At 35.5% G+C, this 18,379-nt stretch overlaps 1 protein-coding gene across 1 annotated transcript; it reads right to left on the bottom strand.

Annotated features, from left to right (window-relative positions):
* Positions 1–1,445: 1,445 nt before the first annotated feature.
* On the bottom strand, positions 1,446–3,590 carry LOC131620123 (uncharacterized). Its single transcript, XM_058891144.1, has 6 exons — positions 3,234–3,590; positions 3,066–3,163; positions 2,908–2,979; positions 2,449–2,573; positions 2,256–2,328; positions 1,446–1,755 (listed from the first exon to the last, which is right to left on the bottom strand). Exons 1-6 carry the CDS (start codon positions 3,469–3,471, stop codon positions 1,651–1,653), a joined length of 711 nt encoding a protein of 236 aa, XP_058747127.1. The 5' UTR covers positions 3,472–3,590; the 3' UTR covers positions 1,446–1,650.
* Between the last annotated feature and the right edge of the window lie 14,789 nt (positions 3,591–18,379).

The raw sequence follows: 18,379 nt of genomic DNA, 5'->3' as shown, positions 1-18,379 counted from the left end.
TAGTTGACTTTTAGGTCAAACTAATCGATTGTTGATCATTTGAGCAATTGAATGAGCGATCCTGTGAATCAAAGCTTGAAATTTGGCATGAGGGTCTTTTGAGGCATATGAGAGGCCATGGAGCCCATTTGAGATCTTAGAATTTGATTTAACCTTGAGAAAATCCAAACCCTAGTTTTGGCCTTTATTGCTTAGGAGGAGAATGAACATGCTTTCAGTCAGAGATTACATGAGCATGTGGAAACTATCTGAGCCCATCTATCTTGAAATATAATCGGCTTAATTGTAATTTTGGTTTTCTATCATTCTTTTTTTTCCTCCATATTAAAATCTGGAATTTTAGTCTCTTTATTTTAGTTTTTTTAGGATTTTAGTCACCTGCAAATTCAAAGGTAATTTTAAATGACATGACACTCACATTAATGACGTGTCAGTGTCAGTTCGGCAGTAACAATTCAAAAAAGTTATTTTTATTTAAGATTTATGTTGAACATGTCATCAATGTGAGCTCCATGTAGGGATGACAATGAGCAGGGTCTCTGGGCAGAGTACTTTAGTAACTGTCCCCATATCCGCGGTTTGAAAAAATCTCCGTACCCGAGCTCATACCCGCGTGGACACCAACTTTTATACCCCGTACCCATTTACCTGCATATCTAATAAAAAATTATCTATCAATTATAATTTATCATGTCCTTTTAAGTTTTTAACAACATTTAAAAAAATCCAAAAATATTATTATTGAGTTATGAAATAAAAAAAGACTTTTATTAAAATGCGTAGAAGTTTAATAGCGATGTATTTTGTAAAATTGATACAAATAAGGCATTACAAACTAACACAAATAAGGCATTACTAACTAACTGTGACCTTTTGAAGATGTTTTTATACTTTCATCCTTGGGGACATCATTTGAATTAATTCTGCATTTTTATTACTGAATTGCTTCTAAAAGGCATAACTAATATAAGTTTGTTACTAGATTCTACTGCGAGCAGCAATGATTGGTGAGCTCTTGTAACCAAATTCTCTTCATATAGTCTAGATTTGGCATTTGAGTGAATCAAGCAGTACAATTATCCAATCTGTCTTCTCTCTATTTTCGTTTAATTAATTGAGACAACACTCATATCATACAAATTTTCTCTCCTTAGCTCATTGATGCTGATTTGGTCTCGCCAGGTCTGAGAACGTAGCTAGCTCCATGATATTCCATTCCAAAATTGTGGCTTCTTTAAGCCAGGGTCAGAGTTACCCTGGACCAGTTTATATTTATCAACAGCATTACATAACATGAAGTTTGAAGATCTTTTGTAAGAACGGATATATCAAATGATTACAATCAAAGTGTTTAAACAGATTAACACTAATGTTAGGTTTCTATCAACTGTGACATATTTGCATGGTTAGGTTTCAATTAAAGCGACAATACTTAATCTCTGATATCATTGATATAGCTGCATGGAGTGTTTGCTGTTTAATAACTCGTAACGATAACTCAGTTTCTAGTTGCATTCACAGTTTAAAAGATAACATCCTGGTAATCAAAATTCTCAAATGAAGTTTTTAAGAACCAGTGCAGGAAAGAATATACATAATAACTAAAATAAATAAACTCGTCATAACCAATAGCTTCAATGGAAGCTGTAATTAGGAACTCAGGCCTAACTGCAGTCCAAAGGCGGCATGAATAAGAAAGAGTGTCATGATACTACTACCCAAGATGCCATGAACATTCCTTAATCCCGGACTTCCCTGCATATCATTCAGGTAACCGTGAGTGAAAGTCGGAAAATGGTAACAAATTCAATGAGAGTGAAAATCAACAATGTCAAAACTTTTAACTCATTCTTAGATATTGTACGGGTTACTTTGGTTACTAGTTTCTTGAAAAAAGTTTCTAATAGAAAGTTGCTGAGTAATTATTTGCACAGGAACATTCTTTAGTTGTGAAACACTGACAAAGGCACAGACACAAGACTGACATGTGTCAGTGTGTTGCACACACATTCAATTTAAAGTGTCTGTGCTGCAAAACTCACAAGACACTTCAATTTATATTAGTTTATGAATGAAAAATTCATAATCAAATTTCACTGAAGATAACTTTCTCATAATGTGGGAGTGAAGAATGCATGATTAATGAGTACCTATATGATTCAAAACAACAACAACATAATATTCTATCCATAACCATGATTCAAAAATGGGCTAATGAAATTAAAATAAGCTAGCTCATTCGAAATAATCATTACCTCAAATAGTGAAGGTAATATAGTCTGTATTGTTAACAAAGCAAGGCCAATAATGCCTGTAACAGCATGAGGACTGCGTGCAAACAAGATCATATAAGGATATTGCTTTTCCCATTGAAAATGAATAAACAAGTCATATGATAGGAAAGTTAGAATCAAATTAACAAGTAATAGGGTTCAAAAGAGACATAACCTGTCAAAAATCGGTTTATTAGATGTGAGTAAAGATGTTACTCCACCGGTCGCTCCCAGAGCAAAAAAGAAAAACATACCAGCTAAAAGCTTGGGATGCAAGTCTTTGGCCTTAGCCTTTTCCTCCTACAAATTCACCACCATAAATAATCAATCAATTCGGTTCTATAGTCAACTCCAATCCAATTAAAAGAACTTTCTCATCAAACTACTTAAAGAAAACTATACAATGTTACAAGTTCCAACTAGCATTTCTCAGTTACAGAAACTAAGTTATTCTCTTGTGTTTATCTCAGATAAGTCATAGTATATCTTAAAGATTATCCAGAAGTCGAGAAAAAAGGGGTAACAAGTTACGCCACTGCCATTTATAAAATTTCCAGAAGTCACAATGTAGCCTAGTAATAATCGAACATAAATTTAATATCGAAATTAGTCATTGAATAAATAAAATCGTTACCGCGTCATCGGAATAACGAATGCGGAAACCGAGATAAGTACCATAACCACCCATAGCAAAGAGAACCACTGCCTGCAAGTCCAAACACAACATTAACTAATTTTAACTAACAAACTAACTAACACTATTTTCATCTTTCTGTAACTGAAATTAGTTACCATATTGGCAGGGTGACCCCAATGTACAAGCCAATCCGGTAGATTCAACGACTTCACTATCTCAACAAAAGGCTCAAACGCAGATTTCACAGCTCCATCTGTTAAAGTTTAATTAAATACTAATTTAGAATTAATTGAGGATTGAGTTAAGTTGTAATCGTAAGGTACCTCCGGGGATGAGAGCGGCGGTGTAAAGCAATGGCAACGGTGAGAAAGAATGTAAGATTGTTTCGGTGTTTGTTCTCCTCGATTGTAGAGATTCTGGTGAGTCTTCCTTTGTGGCGAGACATTTGAGGTTGAGACGAAGGTGCAGAGGTGAAGTTGTTGTTGTTGGGAAAGAAGAGTGGCGAATTGGTGATAGAGGACGGAGATTTATGCCAACGGAAGAAGTAGTTACCATTGTCATTTGGTATGGGAAAAGAACGGCAACAGAAAATAGAGAAGTTGTTGGTGTTTGTTGTTAGGATGGAAATTGGAAACTGAGAAGTTGGTGTGGTAGTATTGGAAATGTAAGATGGAGAGTGAGTGGGAGTGGAAAGGCGAGGAAAGAGACACGACTATATTTTATGATGCGACTTGCACTTTTCCACGTGGTTTCAACACGCTCCTCTATTCGAGCAATTCTTGCATGGACACGTACCTAAATCCATATATTTAGTAACAACCAATAAGAAGAGAGAGAATTTAAATTTATTTAAAATTTAATTTCGTTTTTAATTGCCAACATGGAGGGTGGTTGTGATAATGGAGGAGAGAGATAATTTTAGTTTTATTATTTAATTAATAAAAATATGTGATTGGTTGTGTGTAAATCCAGGTGGTGTAGCTGTGTCCATCTAAGTATTTTCCCTTGGGAAAAATATAAATTTTAACTCATCCTTATAAATTGGGGTGTTCATGGTTCATCACGAAACCGAACCACATAAATAGTTCAGTTCAGGTTTTAATAACCGCATTAATAACAATTAATTGTTAAAACAGTTTTAATTCAACTATAAATTGATTTAAACCGGTTTATATATTTAAATCAATTTAAAACCAGTTTGTATATATAAACCGGTTTAAAATCAATTTATAATTATATAACCAATTTTATATTAAAAATCATTTTAAAATTAATCTATTTTGAAATTTTATTTTAAAAAACATCTTTATATATATATATATATATATATATATATATATATATATATATATATATATATATATATATATATATTCAATACAGTACGTGCAAAAAAAACCAATTCAAATATGTATATAATATAAGTATAATATTATGATAATGATGTGTGAGACTTTGAAACAAAAAGAGTAATAATTGAAATGGAATAAGCAATTAAACACAATAATAATATTAAGACTTAAAGTAAACAATTAAAGAAGGTAAATGCTTATTGAAAATAATGCAGTGCGGGAAATCGAAACTGGAAAAACTTGAACGAAGACTTTTGAATTAAAATAACGGAAAGATTAAATTGCAAATGAAAATAACGAAGACTTTTTTTTAAAAAAAAATGGATTTTTTTTTTACTTTAAATTTTTTTGGAAAGAATATAATTTTTTATTTTTTTTTAAAAATTAATTTATATAATTAAACAAGTTTATAAAAGAAATTTGGTTTTGAACCAGTTTTGAACTGAATTTGAATTGTTTAAATTAAATGGTTCAGTTCATTAACCATTTAAGTGGTTCAGTTTTTTTATGGTGCAATTCAGTTCAGTTCGAGTATACAATTTAATTAACCATATTTTTGAACACCCCTACTTATAAACATTATTTGGTTAATTTTCCTAAAACAGATCCGGAGGGATCACAAAAGTTAAACGATTTTTGAAAGGGGTGACCGGCCACCATTGTTGGTGGTTCACAGCTTTCGGGTATTTTTCTCTTTTTTATGTTATTTATCAATCCCTATTTTGAGAGAAGAGGCTTGTTATTTGTACACAAAAAACATACACCAATCCATGTACACCTTAATAAATACTAGTATAGCATAGATACATCTATTCTTGTGTCAGAATAAAGTTAAATTAATAATTAAGTACTTTTAAAAAGCAAAACCGTAACATACTACGGTGTAAATGTCACTTTTAGTGTACATATAACATTTCTCTTGAGAGAATCATCCCATTTTATGTAGCTGGCATGCCTCAATAGTCAATTCATTTTGTAATGCTTTCAGCCCTCATATTAATGTTGTAACGTCTTTAATTAATTGATGTAATGGTCCAAGCCATAATATTGTAACTGATACATGCCCTTAGATCTTCCTTCACCGTAACGGATGGGTGCTTATCCTGACATCTGTTTTGTCCAACCCAAATACTTGAACCTGTCTGGTATCTGGTTTATCCAGCCCAACCCGACATTCCTGGGTTATCAAGAGAAAAGTCGGTGGCACATGAAACCTATACAAATGTAATGTTTAAACACCTACAAGCCCGACCTGAAGACATAAAATTTTGGGATAAACCCCCCAAACACGAAGAGTGTAAGAGTGAAGTGTTTGAAGTAATTGAGACCTTTATTAGAATTTGATGAGGAAAGCCTTTAATCTATAGAGTATGTCCCGACTTCCTCTTATGGCCATATTAAAAGGCAATATCCAAAAAGAGTTGTAGCTCCACTAGCCATATGGATTAGAGCGACTGTTTCGCTTTTTGTTTCTTTAGTTGATGATTTCAAGCAGCATAGAACCAATAAACTTCACATGTGGTATACCTTTGTTGTTTAGCATCCTTATGATGCATTTTGTGATATGTTTAACAGACTTTCGTCTTTTTTTTGTTTAGCATCCTTATGTCCTCCGTGCTCTAATTTATATTTTAAGGAATATGTGCAAAGGTGAAGAGAGTTGGTTGCAAGAGTTCAACCACCATTGCTTAATAAGGAGTTAGTGGACATATTATGGGTATCCTCCAGGGCCCATAACTTGATAGGATGGTTGGCATCGTGTCATCGGGATTTTTAGACCATGTTATTATTGAAGAAAGAATTGAGAACGGCTTAAAGGCGGGTAAAATACAAGACACTACTAGAGCCCCGAGTGGAGCAAAGAAGAATTCTTCTAACTTCCACAAGAAGAGAGAGGGAGAAACTAATGTAGTGATGGCTACTAAAGGGATTTGATTAGGGAACAACTGCTGGAGCATGAGTTAGTCCCAGAACACCCTGCTAGCTGCAAAAATTGTCTCTTTAATCTTGAAACTTGTGAGAGTTGAAGGTTTGTATCAAACAGTTGATAGATCGGGGATTTTTCCAAGTTGGGCATGTACTTAAAGTTGAGGAGGTTTCTACTCTAGAAATCCCTTATCAGATGATAGACATCCAAACACCAATAGATCTGGTTACCCCTCTAGTGATATGTGCTTCTTCTCCAGTCTCATATAAAAGTCCTAATATTTTACCATGAAGATATGATCTCACTGTTTACATGCAAGGCCAAGAAAATAATCCATTGGTGATTAGTGAGTCAAACGTTACAAGCATTATTGGTCTTTGCATAATGACTCGCAATGGTCGTGTGTAAGCTCCTACTCCGGTGCAGAAAAAAATGATGAACATGTGACTAAGTCTAAAGGGAAAGAAGTTGCTGACCCCACTCATGTGCATAACTCTCCTAAGAAGACCCATTCTTTAGAAGATGACAAATAATTCTTGAGGTTAATTAAGAAAAGTGATTATCGTGTGGTTGATTAGTTGAATCACACTCCATCCAATATCTTCATATTGGAGTTAATGTTAAACTCAGAGGCACGCCGAGATTCATTGATGAAGATCTTGAGCGTAACCCATGTTGGGAAAGATATAACAATGGACCAAATTGATGCAGTAGTGTCAAATATCTCTGCTGAAAATTGCATGGGTTTCAGTGATGAGGAGTTACCTATCGAGGGCCCTTACAATAAAGAAGTCAGTGAGTCAAGCAAAGATGAATACGAAGTCTTTGAATATTTTGTGCATGAAAATGGCGGCAGCAATGATAGTGGCGATGATTATGATAGAGACATTTAAACTGTGACCATAATTCATGAGTTCAAACCATCACATCACTTGCAAACATTAAACTATGAGCTTTTGATGAATTTGATTAATATGGTCTCATGTTAAATGTAACACCCCAATTCTACCCTCGGTAATTAATCAAATAATCAGAGTATGATAATTAAAACATGAAAATTGGATGTCACATTTTCTTCAAAAACAACAAAACACACTCATGTTAACAAGTTGATACATAACATAATTTAGGATAAACCATCATAAGACTTTAATCATAGTCCTCAATAAAATACTTCCAATTAATACGCAGCAGAATTCACAACTTTAACTTCAAACAAGTATAGCATCTTAATCCAATTTAAACCATTTTACAGTAACAAAGAATTATTAGAAACAACTTCAAAAATTCAACAACGGAATAAAAACAACAATCAATAAAATATGCGTTCCCCCCCGAGTGTTACATATCAGAGCAAGACCCGGCTTGACGTAAGCAACGAAAGATTGAAATCTTCCAAGCTACTCCGACAGTGCACTAGTCTTCTTAACCTGTGCGTTACCAGCATAGGGGTAACATTCAAATAGAAGAGGTGAGATATCTACCAATATAATTGAGATTATGATAAATAATATATTAGAGTTAGATCGAATAAAACTACCACATCGCGGTATTATCATCACAAATCACTTCACATCATTATATTCAACAAACAATTCAATTCACGATTCAAGTCACAACACTTCACATAAATTCATACTCATGCAATTTAGAATGAGACACTAACAATGCACATGCATGTGGTACCCAGGGCTTCAGCCCCCATCACTAATTTGCCAATTAATAGAGGCTTCAAACAAGGCATAAGCCTTCATCACAGTTTTCCAATCCAGGTCGTCACAAAATATGCAAATCTATGTGACTCGATGAATGCAACATCACATACTCAACAACAATAAAACTCGTCGCGAGGCATACGCCTATATCATTGTTTTTACCAATAAATAGAGGTAAATTATCAACATCACATCATCACATGTTTATTATCATAAACTTTTTCATCTTCGTCATAACATCATCACAACAACAGCACAATATAATAACAACACTAACTCAACCGCAAGTCAATAAAGCAACACAATTAATTCAACAGCAATTCAACGACAAATCTACATTGGCTAACTCAAATAAATTCACATCTCCTGCAAGTTTACAAGCTTCCAACAAATATTCAACATACCAATTCAATCAAAACAACCTACACGCGTTCTGTAATTATTCGGACAGTTTTCGATTCAAACCGGTTAATTAATTTATGGTTAAAATTACAAATATCCTATGCGGTACTATTTTCATTAATTTCCTAGTATTAATACTAGTCTTATGCTATTAACATTTACTCTGCTACAACTCTTATTCTGTTCTTATTCCTATTGTCATCAAAATGCTCCTGATACTGACCAATGTTTTTCTACTAAAATTTCAAACCATGATACCAGCTAATTATACATATAATACTGCACAGGGTCTCTGTTAACTATTATTACTGAAGCAAAACTCAATGTTCAATTTCTAATTCATACTAAATAGTTTCTAAAATATGTTCTGTTAACTATTATTACTGAACCCGGTTGGCTTTGCTAACTCCTAAAGAAGAAACTGGGAAGCTTCGTACAAAGGACAGTGGGTCCTGAATGGTTCACTCGAAGGTTTCCAGCAATGTCCCCAGATCAACAAACTGAATCCATGATTATTTGGGAAGCTTTTCTTACCCCAAGGCTATTTTATCACCGTCTTCGACCCTCCAAAGGCCAATGTGTTCTTCTCTGCTACCAACCAAATCTGGTATCGAGACAATTTGGATTGGTTCAAATAAAACCCAAATGCCTGTATGAGAAAAGGAACCATATGTGTCTACATACTTTGTATCTAGCTGAAGATGAGTGTGAATCAAAAATCGCCAGATACACTAGTGTTACCAATCTCTCTCTTGTTCCTTTCGAACCTGCCCTTTATTCTACTCCAGATTTCCATCAATGGTGGACATATTACTACACCATACAAATCTTTGATGCTGAGAGCCTTACTCGAGAACTAACCGCAGCTTTTGCTGATGTGCAGGAAAACTTTCACAAAGGTACTTCGACCCATATTAAAGAAATCCAAGCCTTTCAAAAATTCTTTGAGACTATTTACAGGCCTGATGATCTTAGTCGGACCGTTCGTGAAGCTGCAGTCATTTTACACGAAAAGTTTTCTACTAAACTGGATAAGTTGAAACTGCCCTCGTCTGTTCGACCAGAACTGCGTTATGAAGTGGCTTTCAAACTTAATCCTCCAAAATTCCCTCCACTGTCAAGTGCTGATTTTGGTGTGGCTTTAAGCCCTCCTTTCCCAGACTAGTTCGTGTGTGGGAACGCTTTTAAAATTCTTCAGGAAAGCACTAAAAAACGCGCTGAACGAGTGGTCCCGACTAAGCATACCCTGGATACTTTCAAAGGACATCTTCATATAGATCTTGAACATGTTTGTGTCTTGACTCCAATACCTGAAGGTTTGGGTTTAGACAACTTTTGACTAACTTTTCTTTTTTTCGCTGAAATACTGATTCCAGTTTCAACTACAGCCGTTGCTCGAAACAGAAAGATCAAAGAAGCCGCTGTACAAAAGGATTCTGGAGTTTCGAATAGCAACAAGACACGTGGGAGTGATTCTACCACGACCGGCAAGAAACCCACGGTATACACATACCTTATATTCCTTTTGTATATCCTGTGAATAGTACTTACTTTGCTCAATTTATATTCTTCAGACTTCGAAACCTCTGGTACATTCGAAGCGAAAAGCTTCTCAAACAGTTGTTTCAGACGATGAAGACAAATCTCCTCCTCGTATTAGACAAGCCCACAAGAAAAGACAGAAGGCTGTCACTCCTTTAGGAAAAGAAAAGGGGTCTGGATCTTCGAAAATTACATCACCGGCTGATAAGGTATCTTCCGAAGAATATCCTTTAAAAGGTGGTAGTAACATTCTTGTTGTAGAGAGCCACAACTCGAGTCCAGATAACATTCCAACCAAGGTATTTGGATTTCACAACATAATCATCTCTATAAATTTTAACTTAAACAATTAAGTTAACATTTTACCTTATGATTGTAGGATGATGTTGGCACAACCACTTTTGATCTCAAAGCCTTCAACCTCACCATCGACCTTGATAATCTCCAAGGTAAGTGCATATTCTTTCTTATGACAAACAGATTTCTTGCAACCTTCCCATCATAATGTGTTCTAATTACTCAATGTAGACAAATCTCACGTGCTTTCGCCAGTTGTCGAAGACGCTCAGCCCCTTGCGACCATTATTCCTACTATGCCAGTTGAAGAAAGCCATTCAACTGATGATTCTCCTCCTACCCACAAAAGCGAAAATATGGGAGCAGATCGTCAATGTTCAGGTAGTAACAATGCAGCTGGACACCCAACTGGTAGTGAGGATACTGTATCTGAACAAGATGCTATGGAGGAAACTTCAAAACTAGCCACAGCTGGTCCTTACGAAACTTCACCCTTTGGGACCATAGTTTCTCCTGAAACTACTTCGACGCCTGCCCCAGCAAAGCCTACCTCTTCAGAATTGGAGCAACTTAAGCAAACTGATCCTCTCAGCTTCCTCAAGGCCATGATGAATATTGATAATATTTCGTACTCTGAGCTCGAAACTTCTCCAGCTGTTCAGACAGAATCTGGTGACAAAGAGGATACTTCTGGTCTTCTTCATCAGATAAAGGAGAAGTTCTTCGAAACCAACCTTGTCGAAATTCTTAGTAAGGATCCTACCAAAGGTCATAGCTTGAACCAACTTTTGAAGAAGTTGGATCTACTTTTGGTTTCAAAAGAAGTCTCAGAGGTGATTGTATTGCTAAGCTCTCTAATCGAACAACTTCAGTCTAACATTCTTCGGAAGCAAAATGTTGACGAACAACTCACTGCGAAGATGGCTTCTCATAGTTCTTCATGGAAAGCTGCTACTGATGCAACCAAAAAGGGTGACGCCCTTAAGCTAAAGCGCTTGAAGGATCAAGAAGTGTATGACGAATGTGAAAAGAATATCAAGTCCTGGAAACAGGAAATTAAAATGCTCGAAGAGAAGATAAAGGAGGTTGAGTCTCGTCAGGCAACAATTCAGCAAACCAATCAGCAGGAATTAACTGAAGTGGCGCAGTCAGGGATCCAGCACTTCGAGGCTGCACAGAAGCTAGTGCGAGAAATTGAAGAACTAAAGAGACAACGGGCATTGCTTGATATTCGTATGTCTTCATGGGAAACTCAGTATTCGAAGATAAAAGATAATCTTCCTAGGGATTTTAATTAGTTGCTTCGAACCTTGTACTCTCTTTTTGTGCTGCGCACTTATCTTTTCTTTGTTTTGTAGTCAGTTTCTCCAAGAATCTATATACGTGCAACTTTATCTGTCAATTTACCCACTTATTTCATTTTGCAATGGTCATGAGTAGCACTCTAGCAATTCTTCAAAGCTTGCCAAAATATATTTTTATTGCCACAGTAATCTTAATAAATGTAAGCACGTGACCTGACTATCCTTCGCAACCCTTTTAGCCTAGACTTGACGTTTCTACTCCCTTAGCCGTAACCATCATTAAGTGATGACGTCACTTTCTTCAAAACGTCTCTTTGAGACGGGCGTGCACCAGTTATTCATGATTACATCTCAACTTTCAAGGGCGGGAAACGGCGGAAGCCATAACTTCTCTTTGGAATACCAAACGCAGTCTAATCAATCATTAAAATTGAACCGTTCCTTTATTGCCCCAGGTCTATATAAAGGATTAGCATTATACTTCTTTCTTCACGCTTGCTTAAAAACTCTTGTCCAAAACTTCGTTTCTCTTCTTGCATTCTCTCAAACACAGAGTCAGAAAAACCCTTTTCAAACTTCTCTTCTCCACATGGCACTACCCCTCACTTACAATAACATTAGGGCTTGCATAAAAAAGGAGTTCAAACTTTCTGAAGAAGAACTTGAGGAAAACTTCATAAGCATTAGCGCCCTTTTTGCTAACCAAGAACTTGATTTCTACTATGAAATCCTAGAGGGACCTGTTTATCCCAACATGTTAGCAGACTTTTGGATGTTTGCATCTCTACGCATAAATCCGGAAGGCAGAACCACTATAGTCTCTAAGGTTCGACGTGCCCACATTAGAATCACTCCCTCCACCATCTCTAACCTGATGAGATGCAATAACTCTGGTGAGACTTTTGATGACAATAGCTTCAACATGACTACTCATCTTCTGTTGAGGACTCTTATGGATAACGATCCTTTCAGCGCCAAGGTCATTAGGGTTTGGCATCAACTCCTCGTGGGCAACTTTCATCCACGAAACCATGATCAAAACAGCATCATGGTGGAGGATTTGGAATTTATCCTTTGTGCCCTCCGTGGGAAGAAAATCAACTTCCCTTTAATGATTTTCAAAGGGCTTGTTGAAGCAGTTTCTATGGCTGCTGCTCGTCAAGGGGTCGTAACGTGTCTTCCATATGGAAGAATCTTATTTTACATATTCCTCAAAAAGGGAATAGTAAGGAGGATGCGTAATTCTGGATCCATGGACATGTTCGAGGCGGAAAGCTTGCCCATGTTTCCCCTAGAGGGTTTAGATCAAAGGATCAACTAGGAGGTGGTTTGTTTTAGGTTTTTATGTTTTGGATTTTGTGACCTTCAATGTTTTGGGAACCACCTTTCCTGTAATGAATGTACTCCTTTGATATTAATGGAAAATATTTTGAAGTTTCTTTGTCTTCTTACTTTATTTGCCATACATGTTTGTTTGAACACAAAGCCATTTTGGTGTTAGTTCAACCATTTTGGCTTACGTAGTATACCTCAATATCTACGTTTTTGCAATCTTTACTTCGTGCATGCTTGGTTTGTATCTCTTCAGATACTTCCCGTTTACTCTTAGGACCCTGTGATCTTCTGCTAACTCTTCTATCTCGTAAGCGTTATTCGAGAATACTTTCAAGATTCGAAAGGGTCCCTCCCAGTGTGGGGACCATTTACCAAGTGTTTGATTCTTTTGATCTATAGGTAAAATAACTTTCCAAACTAAGTCATTATTGATAAACGTTTTACCTTTCACCTTTTTGTTGTATGCTCTGGACACTCTTTCTTTTTGTCTTTTTATCATCTCCAATGCTCGAAGTATGTCTTCGTCCAAGTCTACTAATTCGTTCATCATCAACTCCCAATACATGTTAGGAGGAATTTCTGCCTGTCTTTGTATCCGAACTGACTGCAAATATATCTCAACTGGGAGTACTGCGTCATGTCCAAATGTCAGTTGGAAAGGCGTAGTGTTTGTAGCTTCTTTTGGAGATGTTCGACAAGCCCAAAGCGCTTGGTCCAAGGTTTTGTGCCAACTCTTAGGCTTTTTTCCTACATGTTTCTTTATGAGACCGATTATTATCTTATTCACTGCTTCGACTTGTCCATTTGCCTGAGCATAGTAAGGTGTAGAACTAAGCAACTTGAAACCCATTTCTTTGGCGAAGTCTTGCATCTTTCGCCCAGTGAACACTGATCCTTGATCTGTGGTCATACTTTCTAGAATTCCAAATCTATATATGATGTGTTTCTGAATAAACTCAATCACAGCCTCTTGGTCCACATTCGCCAGCGGTATCGCTTCGACCCATTTTGTGAAGTAGTCTATTCCTACTAGTATGTATCTTTGACCTTTAGAGGATTTAGGGTGAATTTCTCCAATCAGATCTAGTGCCCAGCCTCTGAAAGGCCATGGTTTTATTATTGAACTTAACTCATTCGCTGGAGCATGTTGAATACCTGCATGCTCTTGGCATTCTTGACACCCTTTTGCGAATTCTATGCAGTCTTTTAACATAGAAGGCCAATACATTCCATATCGAAACAGAAGCCATTTCATTTTGTGCCCCGCTTGATGTGCACCACATGCTCCACTGTGTACATTTGAGAGAGCCAAATATGCTTCTGCTTCACCCAGACATTTCAACAAGACTCCTTCAGGAGTTTTCTTGAACAATTCGTTCCCCATCAAGAAATATGATAAAGCTCTATACTTCACCTTTCTATCCGTGTCTGTCGAAGGATCTTTTAGATAGTTCACAATTGGACTCCTCCAATATGTGTCTGCTAAAGAGTCTATATTTAATACTTCAAACTCTTCTTTGCTGGCAAAACCTAATTGTGAATTCTCCAGATCACTTGGGGAAAGCTTGGTAGCCATTGCTTTTCCTCTTACTTCGATCAGTTCCTCTAATTTCTCTTTTGATACCCTGTATCCTGAGGCTAACTGTGCCAGATCGTTTGCTTCTTGATTCTTGGTCCTTGAGACGTGATTTAACTCCACATATTCAAATTTTTTAAGTAACCTATTTGCTATGACAAAGTACATGATCAAGTTTTCTTTGATGCATTTGTACTCCTTTGTTAGTTGCTTAATCACTAGTTCGGAGTCTCCTTTAATTTTGAATCTAGTTGCCCCCAATTCTAACAAAGCTTCAAGTCCAGCAATTGTTAGACGTTGGCCTAAGGATCTAGAGGGGGGGTGAATAGATCTCACAGAGTTTTTCGGAATTATTTCGAACTAATGCGAAAGCGGTTCTGAATCGACTTGCGTCTATTCCGGACCGTTATTGCAAGGGTCGTATATGTGCCAAAACCACAAGATAATTGAGATTAAAGATGAGGTGATATGTTATGGAATCAATACGTTTCACAGCTGAAAATCGATTAACTTCTAAATTGATAAACTTTGGTTTGCAATGCAGTAATAGTGAAAGAAGCAAAAACACAAACACTTGGTGATAATGATCAAATTGATGGTGATTCAATGTGTGATGAATTGTGATGTTTATGCAAGTCCTTAATTCACAATTTTAACACTCGAATCATTGATCAATTTGCAATTATAACCAAATATGAATAGAACGTAAATGAAAAGATAAAAGCGACAAGAACACGATATTTGTTTAGGCAGTTCGTCGATCGTCCTCGCTACGACTACTGTGGACCTCCGATTTTTTTTAATTCCGGGCCATACCTCTGATCTGTAGAGATACGTGAACTGACTCTTTTTTGTCGCTTAATGCTTTCGCATTTTGAAAATTCACAGAGTCGCCACCGACCTTTTATTTTATCCAATTAAGGAAAGGTTTATAAAAGAAACAGAAAAAAGACCTTTAAGAAATTCTGGGTAAGGGGGTAGGTTATACAAAGGGAAGGTGTTAGCACCCTTTGTATCCATGGTTATCCATGGGCTCTTAAGTTTGCTTAGCTCACTTATTTTTCGATCACTTTTCAATTGCTCTGAAATTGCTCATATGTGGTTTCAAATACCTTTGTAATTTGAATTTTGTAATGATCCGTGTGTGGATGTATACAAAATGCTTGTTTATCTTTCGAAAGATGTTTTGAAAAGAACGTTAACTTTGTAATAACCCGTGTTTGGATGTATACAAAGTATTGTCTTTTTTGAAAGTTTTGAAAAAAACAACAGTGTATGAGAATTTTGTTTGTTTTGATTTGAGCGAGCAAACTAGGAGGTCTACCCTGAGTTATAAGGTCTTTATCCTATTTCCTTTAAAAATCTATCCTTTCATCGGATATAAAAGCAAGGTTCGATTTTGTACTCAAAACAGTGGAATTTTGACTTTGATTTTGAAAGGAATGAGAAGGGATTACCTGAAGAGGTGCAAGTGTGATTGTGATTGGATTCAGATATTTATCTTTGAAGTTAGTGATCTAACGGTTCAATTTTATCTTTGACATACACGCAGTTTATATTTGCTGGAAATTAAAGTGCGGAAATGTAAAGTGCGGAAAGTAAATCTACGCTATTACATCGATTGTGCGGGAAATGTAAACTAGCCTATTTACATGAATTTGACATCCTATACATTTATCTAGGAATTTTAAATTGCAAGAAAAATAAAAGGCATGTTTTTGGAATTTTTATGATTGGTTTTAATTATAATTAATGCATGATTAATTAAATTAAAATGAAGAAAAAAGATGAAAATTGATTTAAACCTAGAAGTTAAGTTTAAAATATGTACAAAATATTTATCAATTAATTTTAAAACAAAACTAATTTTTTTGGAATTTTTGAAATTGATTTGAAATTGATTTAAGTTAATTAAAACATAATTATGCAAATAATTATACAAACAATTAAAACTTAAAGATAAAATTATTCAAAATATGTACAAAATTAGTTTATAATATATAAATAATTTTTAACATTAAGAACAATTTTTTTTATGATTTTTTGATTGGTTAGAATAATTAAAAAGCAAATATATAAATATATACTAATTAATTATGCAAAATATTGAAATTATGAAGAAAAATAAAATATTTTTATTTCAGAAAATAATATATTATTTTAGAAGTCTAAAAATATTTTTTGTGTATTTTTTGGATTTTTAAAACTATTTTTAATTAATTTAACAAAGAAATTAAAATAAAATAGAAAATAAAATAGAAAATAAAAGGATACTGATCCTGTGTGGTGGTTTATGAGGGAGCATGATAAGCTGTGTAATCTGGTGCGTTAGATGAAGAATTGATGGAAATCTATGGCCCAGATGCGTGGGCACATGGTATACATGCGTGGGAGTGATCACGTGGGATCACAAAGACTTTCAACAAGTCTGTTGGGCCCCACCATGCACATGTGGCTAGCGAGACTTGCTGACCAGCGAATGGGAAGCGCCAGAAATGCCACGCGTGCTGGTCAATGTTTCCAACTCACTATTCATCTTCTTCAACCTCTTACCTATGGATTTAGCTGCGGATTTAGCTGCAGCATTACCTGCGGATTTTGTTTCAAATTTCCATGCTTCTGAAAACCTACAAAAACAACCATGAGCAAAAACAAAAGGGACCCAGATCGACTTAAAATCACCTCCTGAACACGATGGTGGTGTTAGTTTGGCTATTTGAGCGCTGTAGCTATGGATTCGAAGAGATTAAAGTTTGAACATGCATGAACATTCATCAATGGTATTAAGCAATATTCACGTGGAAACCAACATGTTAAAGCCCAGACCCGCCTTATAGGACCTCATTAACTTATTAGAATGATTAGTTTATATTGAGGTTAATTAAATATATGAAAACGAAAGTTGATCATGTATGAATATGAACAACACTTATGCATGTGATACGACTCTCATGGGGCCACACAAAGAGTTTATTCTTACTTTATATGATCTTAGAAGATGATTGGAATGATTGTTAGGTATTGATATTGATTGGAATATGGAAATTGAAAATTACAAAGTATATGGAATTTTTGAGAGATTTGATGAGTTTTCTTGCTATACTCTTGCTATATTTCGTGGGTCTTGGCTCTCTTTGTTTGTGAAATATGCAGCTTCATTTATAGGCCTTGAGGTGCTTAAAATTGAAGCTAAAAGCAATGATTGCTTTTGTTGAATTTTTGACTTTCAAGCTTGGAACTCAAGCAACCTTGGCTTGCTCTTTCCTTAGCCTTTCCTTGCAGCTTTCTTGCTGCATAATTAAGCCACATGTGTGAGCTTTTAGCTTAGAAAATAAGCTATGATTTATCCTTCCTTTTTTCCTTTTTAATTTAATCTTAAATGATAAAATTAAATCAAAAAATGGAGAAAAATGATGTGGGCTTTGTCTTGGTCGTGGGAGGCCCATATCATCATGGAAATGATGTTTGAATGCTGAAAACTTGGCCCCTTTTGGAAAAAATGCAATTTTGAGCAATGTTGATTTCATGTATTTTCCCAAAATTTAGCCAACTTCAACAAGGTGTAAATCCTTCAATTTTTGTCATATGAAGGAGATCTTGCACTTTTTGGAAACCTCAAAGAGTCCTCTAACCAATGCCTTTGGTCTCATGTCAAAATGATTTTTGAAGCTCCTTGTGTGTCCTTTTGAAAAAAGTGTCTTTTTGTTGACTTTGAAAATGACCTGTAATGTCTTTGATCATATTTTTCAAATGGTGAATCCAATGACCATGGGATCAATGGCATTTGAAAGATAATTGAATTTCCTTCAAAACAAGCTTTGGTTTGAATTTTTTGGATGAAGGATGAGAGAGTTATGATCAGTCAAAGTTGAGTTGACTTTTCAGGCAAAAACCCTAATTTTGAATCTTAGGGTTTTGTTGATTTTTGATCTTTCCTTGATGAATTATGATCATCCAATGATCAAATGATGAATCCTTTGACAAAATATGGACTTTGACAAAAAATTTCATTTTTGACT

This window comes from Vicia villosa, linkage group LG1 (assembly GCF_029867415.1).
Source record: "Vicia villosa cultivar HV-30 ecotype Madison, WI linkage group LG1, Vvil1.0, whole genome shotgun sequence".
NCBI lineage: Eukaryota > Viridiplantae > Streptophyta > Magnoliopsida > Fabales > Fabaceae > Vicia > Vicia villosa.
The sequence above is the reverse complement of the archived record's forward strand: the minus strand, read 5'-3'. Positions and strand labels throughout refer to the sequence as shown.

Bases quoted from the DNA above. Each gene is read 5' to 3' on its own strand.
- LOC131620123 (XM_058891144.1), bottom strand. From the start codon at position 3,471: ATGACAATGGTAACTACTTCTTCCGTTGGCATAAATCTCCGTCCTCTA. The intron at 2,329-2,448 runs GTTATGTCTCTT...GTTTGCACGCAG, and splicing joins AATAAACCGATTTTTGACAG to TCCTCATGCTGTTACAGGCA. The intron at 1,756-2,255 runs GTAATGATTATT...AATGATATGCAG, and splicing joins TATTACCTTCACTATTTGAG to GGAAGTCCGGGATTAAGGAA.